This window comes from Giraffa tippelskirchi, chromosome 2 (assembly GCF_054371585.1).
Source record: "Giraffa tippelskirchi isolate mGirTip1 chromosome 2, T2T-mGirTip1v1.2.pri, whole genome shotgun sequence".
NCBI classification, from domain to species: domain Eukaryota; kingdom Metazoa; phylum Chordata; class Mammalia; order Artiodactyla; family Giraffidae; genus Giraffa; species Giraffa tippelskirchi.
In genome coordinates this window covers 66,871,423-66,892,771 of record NC_137276.1, presented here as the reverse complement: position 1 = coordinate 66,892,771, position 21,349 = coordinate 66,871,423, and the positions used below count along the sequence as shown (strand labels likewise).

General features: G+C 48.6%; 1 protein-coding gene across 3 annotated transcripts in view; it reads left to right on the top strand.

Annotated features, from left to right (window-relative positions):
• The first annotated feature begins 8,075 nt into the window (after positions 1-8,075).
• Positions 8,076-21,349, top strand: part of TSPAN15 (tetraspanin 15) — a 57,767-nt gene continuing 44,493 nt past the window's right edge. For all 3 annotated transcript variants that reach the window (XM_081568379.1, XM_081568368.1, XM_081568360.1), the window contains exon 1: positions 8,076-8,272. In XM_081568379.1, coding sequence (XP_081424505.1) covers positions 8,177-8,272 — 96 coding nt within the window. In that variant the 5' untranslated portion in view covers positions 8,076-8,176. The remainder of the gene's footprint in view (positions 8,273-21,349) is intronic.

Sequence of the window (21,349 nt, the reverse complement as noted above, 5' to 3'; positions counted from 1 at the left end):
CAAACTTTACCTGGTTGCTCAAAGTAAAAACACTTGGGAGTATCTTGATTTCTCTCTTCCTCACATTCCACACCCAATCTGTCAGTAAACCCTGGTGGCTCTGTCTCCAAGATACATCCCCAGCGCTGCTACCTGTCACCATTCCCAGTGTGTACCGCTAGTCCACAGCCTTTCACACTGATCCTGAGCAAAGGCTTCCTAACCAGCCTTCCTCACCCCCAGCCCTGGCCCCCTCCTGTCTGTCCTCCATGCTGAAACCATACCATCTTCTTTTTTTTTTTTCGGTTGCGTGGCATGTGAGATCTTAGTTCCCTGACCAAGGATCAAACCTGTGCCCCCTGCAATGGAAACTCGGAGTTTTAACCACTGGACTGCCAGGAAAGACCCAGCTGCAACCTTCTAAAGCTTAAATCAGATTCAGTATCATGTCCCTGCTTAACACAGTACCCGTGGCCCTCACTAAACCTGGAAATAAATCTAAACTGTTTGCAAAAGTTGTGAGTCTTCTTCCCATGCCTCTGATCTCTCCCCATTCTATTATATTCTCCTGAGGTCTTTGCACAAGTCACATGGACTCTCTCAAAGCTGCGGCTTCTCTCATGGCCTTTGTACCTGTTGCTTCTTCCACTCAGAAGCTCTTCTCCTGCATCTTCAGCACTTGTCATTACCTGAAATTATCTTTGTCTTGTATTAGTGGTCATACATGTTGCATATTCCCACCCCCTCACCCACCCCTCCAATGCCTCAATAGAAGAGAATAGACGGTCTTGTCTATCTTGTTTAAACAGCTGTATCCCCAGAGCCCTGGGCAGGGCCTGAGTCACAGGAGAAGCTCAGTGTATATTTGTTGACTGATTTGTCTGTGAGGACTATAGCTAAGATTGTTAGAACTAGAAGAGAAACAGCCCAAACTGATAGTTTCACAGAGGGGGAAACAGAGGAATGGATGCCAACTTATGCAAGCCGGGTTGGTTGTGCATAATCCGTAGGTTTCTTTTTCATCAGCAGTAGTAGCCACTAGAGGTGAGGTTAGTTATTTCCCCCTACAATTTCCCTGCCAGGTTATCATGGATTAGATATCAGAACAAATTCTGCTACCCATGTAAGCATCTATACAGCAAGCACTTACTAGCAAGGAATCACAAAACCAGTTCATACAATCTGTTATGTGAAGTCAGTGAAGTCCCAGCTTCCTGTACTTTTAGGTGTTCTGTCACCTTGCATGAAGGGTCCACTCAAGACAGATACAACAGGGACTTCTCTGGTGGTCCAGTGGCTAAGACTCCATGCTCGCAATGCAGGGAGCCTGGGTTCGATCCCTGGTCAGGGAACTAGATCCCACATGCTGCAACTAGGCACTCGTACCACAAGTAAGAGAAGCCTGAGTACTGCAACAAACTGCCAGCATGCCACAATGAAGACCCAGTACAGCCTAAATAAATAAAATTAAAAATTTAAAAAAAAATTCAATCTCTTAAAAAAAAAAAATACAATATTCTAGACGCAGGATTCAGTTAGATAGATGGTCACATCAGGCAACCAGAATCCCTCAGGATTTGGGATGCCTCAAGGATTTAGCCCACTGCATCACCCTTAAGTAAGATGCTACAGGCACACCTTGTTTTGTTGCACTTTACTTTATTGCACTTGGAAGATACTGCATTTTTTACAAATTGGTTGGTGGGAGCCCTGTGTCAAGTCCAACAGCATTTGCTCACTACATGTCTCTGTGTCACATTGTGGTAATTGTCACAGTAGTTCAAATTTTTTCATTATTTGTTATGGTGATCAGTGATCTTTGATGTTACTATTGCAAAAAGATTACAACTTGATGAAGGCTCAGGTGATGATTAGCATTCTTTAGCAATAAAGCATTTTTAACTTAGGCATAGACATTACATTTTTAGACATAATTAAGCTACTGCACACTTAATAGACAATGATATAGTATAAACCTATCTTTTATATGCACTAAGAAACAGAAGAATATAATCAATCTCATTTCGGTGTTGACCATCTGGTGATGTCCACGTGTAGAGTCTTCTCTTGTGTTGTTGGAATAGGGTGTTTGCTGTTACCAGTGCGTTCTCGTGGCAAAACTCTATTAGCCTTTGCCCTGCTTCATTCTGTACTCCAAGGCCAAACTTGCCTGTTACGCCAGGTGTTTCTTGACTTCCTACTTTTGCATTCCAGTCCCCTATAATGAAAAGGACATCATTTTTGGGTGTTAGTTCTAGGAGGTCTTGTAGGTCTTCATAGAACCGTTCAACTTCAGCTTCTTCAGCGTTACTGGTCGGGGCATAGACTTGGATTACCGTGATATTGAATGGTTTGCCTTGGAAACAAACAGATCATTCTGTCGTTTTTGAGATTGCATCCAAGTACTGCATTTTGGACTCTTTTGTTGACCATGATGGCTACTCCATTTCTTCTAAGGGATTCTTGCCCACAGTAGTAGATATAATGGTCATCTGAGTTAAATTCACCCATTCCAGTCCATCTTAGTTCGCTGATTCCTAGAATGTCGACGTTCACTCTTGTCATCTCCTGTTTGACCACTTCCAGTTTGCCTTGATTCATGGACCTAACATTCCAGGTTCCTATGCAATATTGCTCTTTACAGCATCGGACTCTGCGTCTATCACCAGTCACATCCACTGTTGGGTATCGTTTTTGCTTTGGCTCCATCCCATCATTCTTTCTGAAGTTATTTCTCCACTGATCTCCATTAGTATATTGGGCACCTACTGACCTGGGGAGTTCATCTTTCAGTGTCCTATCCTTTTGCCTTTTCGTACTGTTCATGGGGTTCTCAAGGCAAGAATACTGAAGTGGTTTGCCATGCCCTTCTCCAGTGAAATCAGATTGATTATATTCTTTGCAGCCAAAGATGGAGAAGCTCTATACAGTCAGCAAAAACAAGACCAGGAGCAGACTGTGGCTCAGATCATGAACTGCTTATTGCCAAATTCAGACTTAAATTGAAGAAAGTAGGGAAAACCACTAGACCATTCAGGTATGACCTAGATCAAATCCCTTATGAGTATACAGTGGAAGTGAGAAATAGATTTAAGGGACTAGACCTGATAGACAGAGTGCCTGACGAGCTATGGACAGAGGTTCGTGACATTGTACAGGAGACAGGGATCAAGAAAATCCCCATGGAAAAGAAATGCAAAAAAGCAAAATGGCTGTCTGAGGAGGCCTTACAGATAGCTGGGAAGAGAAGAGAAGCAAAAAGCAAAGGAGAAAAGGAAAGATATTCCCATCTCAATGAAGAGTTCCAAAGAATAGCAAGGAGAGATAAGAAAGCCTTCCTCAGCGATCAGTGCAAAGAAATAGAGGAAAACAGCAGATTGGGAAAGACTAGAGATCTCTTCAAGAAAATTAGAGATACCAAAGGAACATTTCATGCAAAGATAGGCTTGATAAAGGACAGAAATGGTATGGACCTAACAGAAGCAGAAGATATTAAGAAGAGATGGCAAGAATACACAGAAGAACTGTACAAAAAAGATCTTCACGACTCAGATAATCACGATGGCGTGATCACTCACCTAGAGCCAGACATCCTGGAATGTGAAGTCAAGTGGGCCTTGGAAAGCATCACTACGAACAAAGCTAGTGGAGGTGATGGAATTCCAGTTGAGCTATTTCAAATCCTCAAAGGTGATGCTGTGAAAGTGCTGCACTCGATATGCCAGCAAATTTGGAAAACTCAGCAGTGGCCACAGGACTGGAAAATGTCAGTTTTCGTTCCAATCCCAAAGAAAGGCAATGCCAAAGAATGCTCAAACTACCGCACAATTGCACTCATCTCACATGCTAGCAAAGTAATGCTCAAAATTCTCCAAGCCAGGCTTCAGCAATACGTGAACCGTGAACTTCCAGATGTTCAAGCTGGTTTTAGAAAAGGCAGAGGAACCAGAGATCAAATTGCCAATATCTGCTGGATCATCGAAAAAGCAAGAGAGTTCCAGAAAAACATCTATTTCTGCTTTATTAACTATGCCAAAGCCTTTGACTGTGTGGATCACAATAAACTGTGGAAAATTCTGAAAGAGATGGGAATACCAGACCATCTGACCTGTCTCTTGAGAAACCTGTATGCAGGTCAGGAAGCAACAGTTAGAACCGGACATGGAACAACAGACTAGTTCCAAATAGGAAAAGGAGTACGTCAAGGCTGTATATTGTCACCCTGCTTATTTAACTTCTATGCAGAGTACATCATGAGAAACGCTGGGCTGGAAGAAACACAAGCTGGAATCAAGATTGCCGGGAGAAATATCAATAACCTCAGATATGTGAATGACACCACCCTTATGGCAGAGAGTGAAGAAGAACTAAAGAGCCTCTTGATGAAGGTGAAGGAGGAGAGTGAAAAAGTTGGCTTAAAGCTCAACGTTCAGAAAACTAAGATCATGGCATCTGGTCCCATCACTCCATGGGAAATAGATGGGGAAACAGTGGAAACAGTGTCAGACTTTATTTTTTTGGGCTCCAGAATCACTGTTGATGGTGACTGCAGCCATGAAACTAAAAGACGCTTACTCCTTGGAAGGAAGGTTATGGCCAACCTAGATAGCATATTTAAAAGCAGAGACATTACTTTGCCAACAAAAGTCCGTCTAGTCAAGGCTATGGTTTTTCCAGTGGTCACATATGGATGTGAGAGTTGGACGGTGAAGAAAGCTGAGCGCCCCAGAATTGATGCTTTTGAGCTGTGGTGTTGGAGAAGACTCTTGAGAGTCCCTTGGACTTCAAGGAGATCCAATCAATCCATCCTAAAAGAGATCAATCCTGGGTGTTCATTGGAAGATCTGATGTTGAAGCTGAAACTCCAATACTTTGGCCACCTCATGCGAAGTGTTGACTCATTGGAAAAGACCCTAATGCTGGGTAGGATTGGGGGCGGGAGGAGAAGGGGACGACAGAGGATGAGATGGTTGGATGGCATCACCGACTCGATGAACATGGGTTTGGGTAGACTCCGGGAGTTGGTGATGGACAGAGAGTCCTGGCGTGCTGCAATTCATGGGGTCGCAAAGAGTCGGACACGACTGAGTGACTGAACTGAACTGAAGAAACAGAAATTCATGTCACTCACTTTATTGCAATATTGGAACCCCAACCTAAAATCTCTCTGAGGTAAGCTGGCAGTAACTTCATCAAAGGATAGCTCATTTCTAATACTTGTGCTAATTAATAAGCCATGAATGGCGCTGTCTATGCTAAGCAGTATTGAGATAAGGAAAGCTGTGGGGCTGTGTTGAGCTGATTGGGTGTGACTGTGCACATCTCAGACATGGTGGGAGTATTCACACTATGGAAAGTGGCAACAGAGTCCCCCTCCTCACCCCCTACCAGAGAGCTAGTTATTTAACATTGACCTGCATACCACTCGATAGCTGAGTGTCCTCAGGAATGTGACCTTTCTGATAAAATTCTGACTGACCACCTCACCCTCATGACTACCTCTAGACCAGCAATGCTCAATCATGCCTGCTCTTTAGAAATTACCTGGGACCTTTACAACAATACTGATACCTGATACGCAGGTCCCTGTTGGTGGAGACTCTGACTTGACTGGACTGGGGTGGGGCTTGGAAATCAGGAAACATTGAAAGCTCACCATGTGGTTCTAAACTGCAGCCAGGGTCACAGTCACACTTGTATGTCATATTGGGTTGGCCAAAAATTTCATTCAGCTTTTTTTTTCTGTAAGATGTTAGGGAATATGCTTTATGCCACATATTCTAACAAAGTTCATGACTAACCCGGCTTGGCATCAAACCTGCTGACTCGCAGCCAAGAGTTTTTAGCAAAAGGAGAGAAAAACTGGCACTTCCCTGGTGGTCCAGTGGCTAAGACTTCAAGCTCTCAATGCACAGGGCCCAGGTTCAATCCCTGGTCGGGAACTAGATCCCATATGCTGCAACCAAGAGTTCACGTGCCACAACTAAACATCCTGCGTGCCACAATGAAGATTAAAGATCCCACGTGCTGCAACTAAGACCCAGTGCAGCCAAATAAATAAAAATATATTTTTTTGTTTTAAAAGGAGACACTGAAAATACGTTGTCACCTCTTCTGAGATTTCAGTGTTTGCCAGTGTGACTGAGGAGCAGCCCATAGCACTTGTGATCAGGTCGGGGATAGGAAGGGACAACAAACTTGCTCAGGAACTGGAGAAAGGCTGTGCTAGCCCCAAAGAGCTCCAGGCTTCCTCTGCAGGCGTGTCTCAGCCTCATCACTCCAGGTGTCATTGTACAGGGGCTCAGGGAGAGCTGGGAGGAACCACTCAGATGTGTGCCTGTCATTAGGGAAGATCTGTAGAGGAGCGAGTGCAGCTAGCGAGAAGGCCAGGACTAAGACGGGGACAACTGAAAGAAAATCCCAGTAGGGAAGGAGGCTAAGAGGCTAACCCCAGGGAGAAGGAGACAAACAACGCCTCTGAGGGCCTGGTGCTGAGTCAGCCCTCCTGGGGATGGAGCACCTCAAAGAGTGGGTGTAAGGTGAGGACTGGTGAGGGAAGTTAGTCCCACAAGAGGGGTAAAGAGTTAGTTTCTTCCTCCTTAAACGACAGAATACGGGCTTATCTGATAGCTCAGTTGATAAAGAATCTGCCTGCAATGCAGGAGACCGCGGTTTCATTCCTGGGTCGGGAAGATCTGCTGGAGAAGGGATACGCTACCCACTCCAGTGTCCTTGGGCTTCCCTTGTAGCTCAGCTGGTAAAGAATCCACCTGCAATGTGGCAGACCTGGGTTCGATCCCTGGGTTGGGAAGATCCCCTGGAGAAGGGAAAGGCTACCCCCTCCAGTATTCTGGCCTAGAGAATTTCATGGACTGTATAGTCCATGGGGTTGCAAAGAGTCGGACACGATTGAGTGAAACCATTCAGAGGACAGAAATAACAACTTCTAACCTTGAGGTAGGATGCCTTTGGAGCCCCAGGTTATTCATTTGAAGGTGACCCTCAGCAGTCCCTGGTTCCACATCTCTACCCAACCTTGCAGGGTTTGCTCCCTTGTACCAGGAAACTGGCTTCCTTTCAACCCCTGTGCAGGGCATTGCTTCCCTTCCACCCAGACCTTACTTGCTTCCTTCTACAGTAAAACCGGCAGAACCCTGGGGGCTGGGCCACCAGTCTCTATCTGTCTCTGGCAGGCTTGGGAATTCAGATCCGGGGAATGGGACAAGAGTGCCATTCCCGAAGTCGCCACCAGGGACCCCAGCCAGCCCTGCCTTGAACTCAACACATTTAATTCCTGAATGCCACAAACATGGATTGCCCGGTTCCCAAGTCCCAAGCTCAGCTAGGCCTGTGGGGGAAAGGAAAACAGCAGTGAGTCAAGCAAGGGCGGTGGGAGACAGACTCACAGCCAGGAAGACAGACTTGACCCCAGACAGAGGAAACGCTGGGCGGAAAGAGGCTGGGTCAGACCTGGGCTGTGTGCAAGGGCTGAGGCCCCTGAGTTGGGGCTAGTGGGTGAGGGCTTCTCGGAGGAGGAGGCCATGGGAGCAGGGTTGATATCTCACCCAGTAAAGGAGAGGATCGGAGACTTGGGGGAAAGCCCACTGTTACAAAAGGAACTTAGTTCCTTAGTTCCATGAGGGCCCTCCGCCCCACCCTGGTCTGTGGCGCCTTCCCAGATGCTACCCTCCCGCCCCGCTTAGACTGAACAACTCCATTTCCTTATTCCATTCACGCCTTGCACACTTAATTGCACACTTTTTAACGCCTTAGCCATAAATTCCTGCTCTTTCCCTATAGTCTTCCCTCTTGACCGCAGTAGAAAGCGGGCATTCTGTGTGCCCCGAATGAAGCACACTAGCTCTCTCCGTAGCGACCCTCTGCACACACTCTCCCACGCCCCACAACGCGCCTTAGCACGGACGCTTCCAGATTTGCCCGCGACCTGGTTCGCACAACCCTCGTCCCCGCCCCTGCCTTGGCCTCCTCTGGGACGAGGGCCTCCGCCCCGCCCCAGGCCCGCCCCCTCCCCGAGCGCCCATTGGCCGCTGGGGCTGGCTGGTCCCGGGCCGGAGCTGTGATTGCGGCTCGCCGGTGTCAGTCCCCGAGCGAGCGCGGGTGGCGGGGCCCGGAGCCGGTCCGGCAGCCGCAGGTGGGGCTGCTGGCAGCGAGGGACCCAGCCCGGGAGCCCCCCAGGATGCCCCGCGGGGACTCGGAGCAGGTGCGCTACTGCGCGCGCTTCTCCTACCTCTGGCTCAAGTTCTCGCTCGTCATCTACTCCACAGTGTTCTGGGTGAGTGACCCCAGTCGGGCCCCGGGATGGGAGGGGGAGAACGCACTCCCTTGTTCACCCACACGATGAGCCGGGGGTGGGGGGATGGGGGTTGGGTTGGGTGCAGACTTGCCTGCTCCAGGGAGCGGGCAGAAGCGCACAGCTGGATTCTCGTCCCACTTTCCTTGGGAACCAGGAAATTCTGGCTGCTCGAGCTCAGCCTGAATTTCAGCCGCCGGGTGGGGAGCCTTAGAGCTCGTTGGCAAGGGCTACGACGAAGGAGCTCCGCGTGGTCACCTGTGTGCACCTGACCAGCAGTTTGGTTCTAGAGTCCACCAGCCTGCGCTGGTGCGGTAGGCTGTGATTGCCACGTTTGGCCGCTCCCGCCCGCCTGCCGGGTGTTACTGAGTTCACCTCCACATCAGTCTGTGGAACAGTGGTCACGCTTTGGCGTCTGGAGTCGGGAAACCTGGACTCCTTATCCTGTCCCACTACATACCTGCCGATGCCCCCGAGGATGCCTCCCCACTGTGCCGCCGTTTCCTCTTGGGTGGAAGAAGTGCCGCGGTTTCCTCTTGCCTTGCGGGAGGTGTGGTCAGATGGATTCCACCAGAAGTGCCTGGGGAGGTCTCCAGCTGCTTTTAGGTGCTCAGAACTTAAAAAAGCCCCTGCACTTTACCTTCTCTTCTCTCCTGTTGGGGGACAGGATGGTTGTGGTTGGACACGAACCAGCTTCGAATCCTGCCACTACCACTTTCCAGCTGAGTGATCGTGGGGAAGTTACTTCATCTCCTGAGGCCATGGTTTCCTCATCTGCCAATAGAAACAGTGATGATACTCAACTTTCAGAATGGTTGTGGGGATTAACTGAAACAGGTCAAGTCCATTGCTTAGAAGAGGGACCAGCAAAGAGCTCAAGAAGTCTCAGCCATTGTTATTATTATGGACAGGGGAGCTGGCCCTCCTGGTATGCTGACCCAATAGACTGAGTTTCTCTATGAAGATTTCAGACTGGGCTGGGCCCCTTCCTAGAAATGAGGACATCTTTCTACAGGCCAGTGCCAGCCCTGCCACTCTAGAATAGTTCCCCTGCCCCTAATATGCCACAGGGCAGACTTGCCCAGGTACCTGACACCCATCCCCTGCAAACATGCACACTCTGGTCTCTTTCTCAACCTTCACTGAGTCTTTTCTTCTGGCGGGAACCGCTAGATCTGCCATGAGGCTTTCCTTGTGACCCCTCTGTGGATGTGACCTTACCTGGTGTACAGATCCAGATTCTCGTTTTGTTCTGTTACTGACTCAGTGGGAGATCTTAGGCAAGTCACTTCCCTGTTTGGGATCTCAGAGCTGTGAATTGACTCACCCAGCTCCCAGTTCAGTTCTCTGACTCTATGTAATGAGCAAGAGTGATGAGCAGTATGTATGGGGGCTGGAGGATGTAGCACAGATTCACTGATGGATACTCCAGGGAGGCAGAAGTGTTTTGTTTTTTAATATGTATTATTTTTTATTTTGTCTGTGCTGGGTCTTAGTTGTGGCATGCGGGAACTTTAGTTGCAGCATGCAAACTCTTAGTTGCAGCACCTGGGATCAAACCTGAGCCCCCTGCATTGGGAATGTGGAGTCTAAGCCACTAGACCACCAGGGAAGTCCCAGGGGCAGAAGGTTTTATGTGAAACTGGGATGGGGATGATCTGAGCTGTCACTCAGCAGTTCTCTCTCAAAGTTACACCAGAATCAACTCAGAATTTTAAAAACACTCTAGATGCCTGGGCCCTGGCATACATATTTATCTAAACTTATTTAACCTCCCCAGGTAAGTTGTACGATAAGTGTTAAAAACTGCTGGGCTAGATGGTCTCATGGGCACCTTGATTCTGATTCTGGAATTTTTTTGCCTGCTCCTTGTTTGTCTGGCCTCAGAAGCTCATTCCCTGTAGTTCAGAGCTGGCAGGGAGAAGGCTAAAGTTGATGGGTGGGGAGATGGGAAAATAGGAGAAGGCCAGGAGTCAGAAAGTGGGGGTTACTTTTTTGGCTTCACTGCTTCTCTCAATGTTGTCATTATTCAGTCGCTAAGTTGTGTCCGACTCTTTTTGACCCCATGGACTGCAGCACACCAGGCCTCCCTGCCCCTCACCATTTCCTGGAGTTCACTCAAGTTCATGTCCATTGAATCAGTGATGCCATCCAACTGTCTCATCCTCTGTCGCCCTCTTCTCCTTTTGCCTTCAATCTTTCCCAGCATCAGCGTCCTCCAATGAGTTGGCTGTTTGCATCAGGTGACCAAAGTATTGGAGCTTCAGCTTCAGCATCAGTCCTTCCAAAGAATATTCAAGGTTGATTTCCCTTAAGATTGACTGATTTGATCTCCTTGATGTCCAAGAGACTCTGAAGAGTCTTTTCCAACACCACAATTTGAAAGCATCAGTTCTTTGGCACTCAGCCTTCTTTATGGTCCAACTCTCACATCCATATGTGACTACTGAAAAGACCATAGCTTTGTCTCCTAATTTCTTCGCATCTCCATTTTTCCATCTACAAAATGGATAACTGATATCCTGCCCCACACCTCACTAGATTGTTTTTAGGGTTAGCTATGTGGGGAGACAGTGACATGTGGATAAACCAAGTGCTATAAAAAAGAAAGTCACACAGTTAAAACAAAACTCGAATTTAAAGGCCCTGCCTGCCACTGTCCCTGCAGCCTTAAGAAAAGACCACTCTGTGGCCCTTGCTCTGTCTCTCCTGGAGCAGCGTGGGACTCAGAACTCAGAATCCTCCCTTTTCAGCCACCTGAGACTGACTTTAAAAATCTTTAACTTCCCATCCCTGGAGGTATTAGTGCTTAATAATCTCCTTACGCATGCCAAGAACCCAGCCACCTGCCGGGGCAACTTCAGGTGCCAGAATTTGACTTCAGGGTGGAGGCCCAGTTTAAGTAATTTGTCCTAGACTGGGTTTGTTGTTATTTGGAAACCATTACAGGAAAGCTTATTAGCTCAGTGCCATCCCTTGGGAGGAGGAGTGGGGCCAAGGGTTACTCGCTTTGTAAGCCCAAGGAGCTAACATTTTCATCTCAGTATCTAAGGAGCTAAAAGTTTTACCATAGGTATGCACCTTCTGTAGGAATTTATGCTTTAAAACTTATCATCAAATAGGAAATGCAAGAACATTGTACAAAATTTAAATGTATGAAAGAGTAATCATCAGTTATAAGCCTTCCTCCAATCCCTCTCTCCTGGTATGCCCTGTCCATAACTTTTGTGAGTTTCTTTATTCTTCCTTTTTTTTTTTTTGGCGTTGCCCTGTGGCATATGGGATCTTAGTTCCCCAACCAGAGATCAAACCATGCCCCCTGTATTGGAAGCATGGAATCTTAACCACTGGACTGCCAGGGAAGTCTCTGTTAGGAGTTTCTTGTGATTCTTTTCTGAGATACTATCCTAGGCACAAACATGTGCATGTGTTATATACTCTTTTTTTCCCCTTGCATAAAATAGCATTCTGGGCTTCCCACGTGGCACTAGTGGTAAAGAACCTGACTGCCAATGCAGGAGACTTGATAGACATGGGTTCGATACCTGGGTCAGGAAGATCTCGAGAAGGAAATGGCAACCCACTTCAGTATTCTTGCCTGGGAAATTCCGTGGACAGAGGAGCTTGGCGGGCTACAGTCCATGGGGTTGCAAAGAGTCAGACACGACTGAACACACACACACAAAGTAGCATCCTATACACAGCTCTGCCCTTACCTTTTCACTTAAATTTAAATCCATGTAAATTTTGGAGCTCTGATAGGGGCTGCCTCATTCTATTTGATGGCTATGTAGAATTCACTGTGAGTGAGTGCTAAGTCACTTCAGTTTGTGTGCGACTCTTTGTGACCCCATGGACTGTAGACCGCCAGGCTCCTCTGTCCATGGGATTCTTCAGGCATGAATACTGGAGCGGGTTGCCATACCCTTCTCCAGGGGATCTTCCTAACCCAGGGATTGAACCCGCATCTCTTTTGTCTCCTGCATTGGCAGATAGGTTCTTTACCACTGTCTGGGAAGCCCAGAATTCACTGCAGGCTATGCCAAAATATGTTTCATCAGTCTCTAGCTGGGGGACTCAGGTTGTTTCCAATCTTTAGTTACTGCAAATAATGCATCTTTGAATGTGTCATTTTGCACATGTGTGTGTATGTCTGCAGGGTGATTTCTAGAAGTGGAATTGCTGGGTTAAAGGCTATATGAATACATAATATACACATGGGAATGCACTCATTTTAAGTGTATACAATTTAATGAATTTTTACAAAGTGAACATCACTGTATAATCAGCTCCCAGGTCAACCAACAGAACTGTCAGCAGAACCAGAAACCCACCTTGTGTCCACTGCCAGTTGCTACCACTCCTCACCGGTAGTAATCACTATTGGGATGTCTAATAGCACAGAACAGCGTTGCCTGTTTTTGTACGTGCATTAAAAATTTTGATTAATGTTGTTAAAATAGCCATACTAGAAGCTATAAGTATTAAAAATTATTTATGTGTAATATTATATTACTTTAAACTGATTCACTTTTTAAACTTAAATTTATTTATTTCCCGTGTGACTTGCAGGATCTTAGTACCCCAACCACAGAGTGAACTTGTGCCCTTGGCAGTGAAAGCATGGAGTTCTAACCACTGGACTGCCAGGGAATTCCCTAAACTTAAATTTATTTTTAAAAGGAGGCTACTTCCAATGGGGAAGTCTTCCTAAATGGTGCAGTGGTAAAAAAAATATCTGCCTGCTGATGCAGGAGAAACAAGAGACACAGGTTTGAGCCCAGAATCAGGAATATCCCTTGGAGGACTACATGGCAACCCACTCCAGTATTCTTGCCTGGGAAATTCAGTGGACAGAGGGACCTGATGGGCTACAATCCATGGGGTCACGAGAGTCAGATATGACTGAGCACACACACATACACACAACAGGGAACCAAAATTGCTCATCAAAAATAGCTGGTCACAGTGACAGTAAATACAGTGCAGGGAAAACAAAATAACATTATTAAATCCTAGCTAGATACTGTGGATGCTATAGGCTGCGAACCTGAGGCTTGGCTGGGTTGTCCCAAAGGCAGGTTGGCAGATGTTTTGAGAGGTGTAAAGACAAACTGACACCAAAGCCGAGATTTGCTCCTTGATGAGACTGGAAGGATCAGAAGGGAAATGAGCAACTAAAACTTCTCTTAGTCTGTGAGTCAATATGAAGATGACCTTGAACCACTTACGAGATCTCTTGTGCCACTCTTGGGGGCCCTCTCATTTTTTTTAGAGGGTGACCCTGGGGTACAGACAGGGCATGTCTCAAGGTCACTCAGCACAGCTGGAACTAGCCTTCAGGTGTTCTCATTTCCAGTTCAGTGAGAAATGAGCTCATCCACAGGCTCTTGGAGCCTCCTCTTACCACTGCACGGGTGAATCATTCTGACACATGTGCCCTCAGCCCCCTGGGGACACACCTCTAATTATAGCACCGACCACAGGGTATCCTAGAGATCTGTTTACATGACTTTTTCCTCTCTGGACTGTGGGCTCCTGGAGGTCAAGGGAGTAGCTCTTTCATATCCTCTTCCAGATATTGGTCTCAGGGTCGGGCACACAGTAGGTGCTCATGAAAGGCTTGTTGCATTGGGGTGGCTGAGTCCCGACCTGTACCTCGGAAGCAGGGATTGGAGATATGGGCGCCCAGATCAGAGGCCAAACTGGGTGTGTACCCAGCAGTGGTCAAGTTTGCTGACGCTTTGAATTTGCAAAGTGGGCTGGACTGATCATGGACACACTGGCTGTCTAGATAGCACCAAGCCCATCCCCTTACAATGAGGTAGGGTTTTCAGTTGGATAAGGGTGTCAGGGCTGAGTGGTGTTGATTATCGGGAAGGAAGTGGGTGTGGTTAGTTGGTGGAGGTTATAAATGCCCGAGGCAATATTAAGATTTTCTTGTCTCTTCAAGGATGGGCCTCATTGCCAAAGTTTGACCTGTGATGCTTTATAGTTTCCCAAAGTTTAATGGTTGAGAGTGTGGACTCTGTACCAAGCTATCTAGGTTCAAATCCGGACTCTGACACTTACAGGTTGAGTGACATAGGCATTAACTTCCATCTGCCTCAGTTGTCTGATCTGAAAAACAGAATAGAACCTACCTGAGAGTCGCTGAGACCCTTAAATGGATTAATTATCAGAAGGGCTTAGAGCAATGCTTGCTGCCTGATAAACACTACACCAGCTACTTAAGAGTTAGCCATTCTTTCCCTGCCTTCCTTTCTATTCTTCTTGATGCTCAAGAGCCATAGACTGAGAATTAGAAGGGCCCTTGAAGGCACCTCTAGTGTGAACTTTTCATTTTACTGAGAAGGAAACAGGCCTGCAGAGGAGAAGCAAAGATCGGAGACCCCACAGCAAGTTAGTGACAGACCCAGAGCAGGACTTAGCTGCCTGAATTCGGTTTCTTCATAGGGTCACTGCGAGCTTTACCAGCAATGGTATCCCCCTCCCCCATCCCCCGTTGGTCCCTCCACTTGTTAGGGCTCCAGGTATAAGTGGACAACAGCATTTCTGGAAGGAGCTAGGTACCTGGCCTCCCTCTTGAGCACAGCAGGAATTTTTAAGTTTTGAAAAGAGCTTTGTTTGCATGAAAATAATATGTGGCACATAATTGAAAAAGAATTCCAAGCAATTCAGGTAAGTACAGAGATGAAAATAAAAGTCACTTTTGATTCTATCACCAAAAGAACCATCATTGGGATAAAGACTCATTTGGACATCTCCTTACACATTTGTGCGTGCATGCTAAGTGACTTCAGTTGTGTCTGACTCTTTGCAACCCCATGGACTGTAGCCTGCCAGACTCCTCCATCCGTGGGATTCTCCAGGCAAGAATACTGGAGTGGGTTGCCATGCCTTCCTCCAGGGGATCTTCCCAACTCAGGGATCGAACCCTCGTCTCTTACGTCTCCTGCATTGGCAGTCAGGTTCTTTACCACTAGCACCACTTGGGAAGTGCCTTCCTTATACATATAGGTACATAATTAATTTTTTTTTTTTTTACTGTGTTTGATTGATTTCCTTCTTGTTCTAGGCAAGCATTTCAAAGAGAAAATAGTGAAACTCAGGCAGAAAGTGAGGAAGCCTTCATAGTGGAGGTGGTCACCGTGCCTCATGGGCCCAGAGATGGCCAGGGGCTGGGCTCAGGCCTCAGGCCCAGGGAGGTCCCTCCACTCCCCCAGTTGGGCCACAAGACCTTTACAATCCAGAGAATCCAGAAGGCAGCCCCTGAAGGGGTTTGGAGAATTTTCTAATGCCCTCATTTTCCAGATGAACAAGTAAGGCTCCCAGAAAGTTTCTTTGTGCTTAGTTGAGGCTTTTGTGGGTTGCTGCTGCTAAGTCGCTTCAGTCGTGTCCGACTCTGCGCAACCCCATAGACGGCAACCTACCAGGCTCCTCTATCCCTGGGATTCTCCAGGCAAGAACACTGGAGTGGGTTGCCATTTCCTTCTCCAATGCATAGAAGTGAAAAGTGAAAGTGAAGTCGCTCAGTTGTGTCCGACTCTTCTCAACCCCATGGACTACAGCCTACCAGGCTCCTCTGTCCATGGGATTTTCCAGGCAAGAGTACTGGAGTGGGTGGCCATTGCCTTCTCCTGTAAGAGAAAGGTTGTTTTATGCTGTAGGACTGTGCTGGGACCTCACCGCTACCTTTGGTTGGTTGTTCTTGAGAAGCAGGAGTAATATCCTGCCCTTCTCCTTCCCCCTGCCAGTGCCTCTTCTCTCTGGGTGGCTCATCATGCTGACCTGGGGTAGGACTCAGAGTCAACCAGACTAGGGATTGATAATGAAATTTATGGACCAGCTGGCTCCAAATACAGGGGAAAGATGTCTTCTGGGTAAGCCTGAGCATGGGGGGTTGAAAAGACAGACCTTTCCCAGAGAGCACCTCTGGATGTGAGTAGGTTGGAATCGACATCTTCATGGAAGGCAGGAGAGTCCAGTCTTGACACGCCATTCCCTCCAAGGTGGGGACCATTTGTTTGCTTATTCAGTCAAGAAAATAGTTATTTAATGCCTTCTGTGTATACCAGGCACAGTGATAGTTAACCAGGAAACAACTGTGAACAAGACAGACTTGTCTGGAAGACAGACAAACCACTAAATACACATAGTTGTGATAGGTGTTCGGAGAAGGCAATGGCACCCCACTCCAGTACTCTTGCCTGGAAACTCCCACGGATGGAGGAGCCTGGTAGGCTGCAGTCCACGGGGTCACTAAGGGTCGGACATGACTGAGCGACTTTACTTTCACTTTTCACTTTCATGCATTGGAGACGGAAATGGCAACCCACTCCAGTGTTCTTGCCTGGAGAATCCTGGGGACGGGGGAGCCTGGTGGGCTACCATCTATGGGGTCACACAGAGTCAGACACGACTGAAGCGACTTAGCAGCAGCAGCAGCAGCAGCAGCAGTGATAGGTGTTAAGGAGCAAATTAGGGAGGAAGTGGGGAAAGGTGGAAGTTTCTACTTTAAATGGGGTGGTCAAGGAAAGACTATGAGGAGCTCAAAGACTGAGAGGCTTCCCAGGTGGTTCAGTGGTGAAGAATCAGCCTGCCAATGCAGGAGATGCAGGAGGCGTGAGTTTGATCCATGAGTTGGGAAGATCCCCTGCAGGAGAAATGGCAACCCACTCCAGTATTCTTGCCTGGAAAATCCCATGAACAGAGGAGCCTGGCGGGCTACAGTCCATAGGGTCACAAAGAATCGGACATGACTGAGCAACTGAGCACGTATGCAATGACTGAGAAAGAGCCAGCCACACAAAAGGCCTGTAGAGAACATCTCAGATGGAGGGAACAGTAAGTGCACAGGTCCTGAGGTAGGCAAGTATGGTTGCAGCACATGAGGAAGCCTAAGAGGACCAAATTATGGGAGGAGAGTCTGGTGGGAGTCTGGTCATGTGAGGAGTCTGGGGTCTGAGTGACCTAGCGGGGAGGTTTCATTGTCAGGATTTGATGGCAGTGCCATCTGGAGACATGGATCAAGTGCTGGTTTTGCTGTGACTCTGGGTAAAGAGCAGACTCCCTGAGCCTGCTAGATGACTCATCAGCGGATACTGTGGGGAGGATCCTGCAAGATGAGAGATGCGGAAGCTCCCAGCTCACTGTAGGCCTGGTCCACGGAGGGATGGAGACTTACCTGGGTAGCCTTACAGATCTCAAGGGAACTGGGACATTAGATGTGATAACTTCTGGAACTTGTCTCATCAGAGGAGGTTACTTTCTGCTGGGGATGCTCTGCCTGCTTAGAGCAGATGGCTGTGGCTTTGCCCTTGGGTGGAAAAGTCTGACCCCTTGGGAGAACATGTGGCTTCTTCTGGGAGCTGGGTCCTTCCCACACTTTAGTTCCTGGCTTTAATGGTACACCCTTAGAGGCTCTGTGCCACATGCTGGGCATGCGAGTCTAGCCTAACTAGAAGGCTCTGAGAACACCCAGATGGGAGAAGGGGGGATGGGAGAAGCACTTCCAGGAGCCCAGGAGCAGGGTCTGCCCTTGCCATAAAATGTCAGACAGATGATGTCAACAGGGGCACTGTTCATCTCCAGGCTGGGCCTTCTTGCGTAGGCCAAGAGGAGGAGAGACCAAGGAGCAGATCAGGAGAAGAGAAGATGAAGAGGTCAGCCCACGAGGGAGATGGAAACTGAAATCAGGCAGCAGTGGCCAGCTGGAGATGGTGTGTGGTTTTCTGCCTGTCTGTCTGTCTGTGACTGCAGAGGAGCCCTGGGGAGACTTCCAGGAGGTGGGAGCTGGGCTGGAGGGGCACAGAGGCCAGGCTGAAAGGAGTGGAGATGAGTTTCGGGAGGGGAGGGTGGGTCACTGCAGAATGGGATGTTTCTTGGGCCTGGTTGCTGAGGTCAGAAACACCCACTGGGGGAACGAGGCCTGGAGGCCCAGCTCTACTGGGCAGCTAGTTAGGAGAATGAGCGCTTCTTGTTTGGTGGATGGGTAGCAGGTCTGATTGACTGAGTGACCGTGGACAAGTCACGAGCAACTCTGTGCCTCAGTTTCTTGTCTGTGGAAATGTGGTAACCCTTGTACCTTGAACAGAGCCAGGCTTGGGTGGGGCAATGCCTCCAGAGCTCTTAGCAGGGTGTCTTGTGTAATAAGCATCAGCGTCAATGCCGGGAGAAGTGGCATCACTGGGTGGGAGCCAGGTGGCAGCTCGCTGGGTGTTGGCAGAGAGGCTGGAGGGTGGGAGGAGCCTCCACTTTGCACTTACATCACTGAACTTGCACTTCACTTCTCTGGGTTCTGAGAACAACCCTGTAAGCTGGACACTCGTCCGCTTTTACAGCTGAGAGGACTGAGGCCTCGAGAGGTAGACATGACTGACACAACCCACTGTTTGCCTCCATCCCTGAGACCAGAGCTGTTTCACTGTGGAAATTGTACCTGTTGTGTTTTGTTTAATTCTTTCCAAAGGAGGCTTTCTCACTAATGGAGATAATTTGCACCTTAGTCTGTGGGGAAGTAAATATTTGCCCAGAGGGTAGAAGGAGAACAGCCTTGGCCTGGTCGTTCTCAGAGCCCTCCCCTTCCTGCAGGAGAGCCCCTCCCAGATGTGGCGGGTGGCCTTAGACAAGCCACAGGGCTCCCTCTGCCGTTTGCCATCCCTACCAGAAGATGGGCTGTATTGGGTGCAGTGCAGGGGCTTCGGTCAGTTCCTGTGCACCCACTGAGAGCTGGGCACTGGGCCCAGAGAAGGGCACATTGTGCTTGGTGGTGGGCGGAGGGCAGCCTCCAGCCTGCCCTGTCACAGACTGGGGTCAAGTACCCGGCTGGAGTGGAGTGGGGTGCTGGCTTCTGAGGCCAGCACAAATTTAGAGACTGGGTCACTTCCTGAGGTCAAAAGACAGGACCTTCTAGGCCGTTGGATCTGTGAGGGCTCCCGTCTCGTGGATTTCACAAGTATATGTGTCTAAGCCCCATCTTCATAGCTGATTCCATGGGTCTGGGTTGGGGCCCAAGCACCTATAATTTTTAAACTTCCCCAGGTGATTCTAAGGAGCTGCTGGAGTAGAAACTGCAGCTCATGGTAGTGTTTGTAAGGGAATTCTGATGGAGTGGCCTGGTTTCCAAGCCAACTTTCTCACTAGCTGAATCCTGATTGACTTGCTAACGTTTTCCCAACCTCGCTGACCATCTGGACAGTGTTTGTGGGCTGGGGAAATCGGTGTGCCTGTTTTGGGAGAAGCTCGCTGGGAGGGAGCTGTCCTGTCGTGGACGAGTGGGGGGTGTGGGGGGTGTTGGCAGCACCCAGTCAGGGCTGGTGGAGGTGTGTAGAGACCACCAGCCTTGGCATGTGGGTGACTGTGTGGAGGCTGGGCTTCTCTGGGGACCTAGATCTATCTGGTTGTGGATGGGTATCCATAGTTCTAGAATTCTATTTTCCTTTTGTTATCTTTACAACATCCCTTTATCTGCTTTAAAGGCAACACTTCTCTGTAGTTAACTTTGTAACTTGAAGAAGTTTCTATAGAACCAGACTTGAAGTTTCTTGAGTCAGGGATTCATGCACTTAGAGGGTGAGCTGTGATCATTTCTCCCCTTCAATTATGTCTCCAGTTTGAGAACAGCTCATCTGTCAGCATTGTGTTGGAAGGCTGACTGCGATCTACCAGTGACCGGCAGTAATGACCCTACAGGGGAGGTGTGGCAAGGAGGGGAGGCAGAGTTTCAGATGGCTGTGATGAACCTGCTCAGGGTCACTGTAATGGCCCAGTTAGTGGAAGGATGAGGACTTGACTTCTGACTCTGACCATGAGTTCTGTAGTGGGTTGAATGGTTCCCCCCTCCACTCCCAACAACAACATAAAAGATATGTTCATGTCGCAGAACTTGTGAATGTGGCCTTATTTGGAAAAAGGGTCTTTGCAGGTATAGTTGGGTTCAGAATCTTGTGATGAAGTCACCCTGGATTGACTGAACATGGCTTAAACTGAAATGACAAGCATCCTTGTAAGAGAAAGGCAGAGGGAGCTTTGAGGCAGAAGAGAAGACAGACACACCAAGGGGAAAGCCGTGTGAATGCAGAGGCCAAGGAATGCCTGGAGTCACCCATAGAAGCTGGAAGAGGTGAGGGAGGAGCCTCTGAAGGAGGCATAGCCCTGCCACACCTTTGTTTCAGGCTTCTGCTGCTGCTGCTGCTAAGTAGCTTCAGTCGTGTCCGACTCTGTGCGACCCCATAAACGGCAGCCCACCAGGCTCCCCCGTCCCCGGGATTCTCCAGGCAAGAACACTGGAGTGGGTTGCCATTTCCTTCTCCAAGGCATGAAAATGAAAAGTGAAAGTGAAGTCGCTCAGTCGTGTCCGACTCCTAGCGACCCCATGGACTGTAGCCTACCAGGCTCCTCCATCCATGGGATTTTCCAGGCAAGAGGACTGGAGTGGGGTGCCATTGCCTTCTCCCTGTTTCCCTTCAGCAGGTGCTGAATGTGGAGGAGAAGGGGTGGGGCGGGGGGAGGAGCCTGACTGGCCAGGTGGAAGGTTCATAGTCCCACCCCACTGGGGCACGCCCCTCACGAAGCCCCGCCCCTCAAGTGACACGGCTCCACGCAGGCCCCGCCCCTCTCCAGCCTCTGCCCACGCAGGTCAAAGGCTGTGCTCTACAACTGATTTCTTAAGGGTTTTTCCTCTACGAGGAAAGCCTGATAGAAAGAGGTTAAAGCATGGGAAGGGAGTACAAGTTAGCTCTCAGGAAGGGCTTCCTGATTCTGAAAATAGTTAAATCTAAGCTGCTTGCCAAGCGGGGCTGTGAAACATCTGCTGTTCCCCTACAATCTCTCAGAACAGGAGTGTCACCCATTCCTTGGGGCATTTAGGATGTGGTGGAGTTCCATTTGGGCGAACTTCGAAGGGCCATGGAGGGCATCTGGTGTAGCAACACCTTCCTTCCGGAGCAGAGGGAACTGAGACCAGACCACACAGAAAGTGCCTCTGGTTCTAATACCTCCACTCAGAGAGGACAATGGGAACTGCTCAGTGATTTCACCCCAGTGGCATCCTCTCTC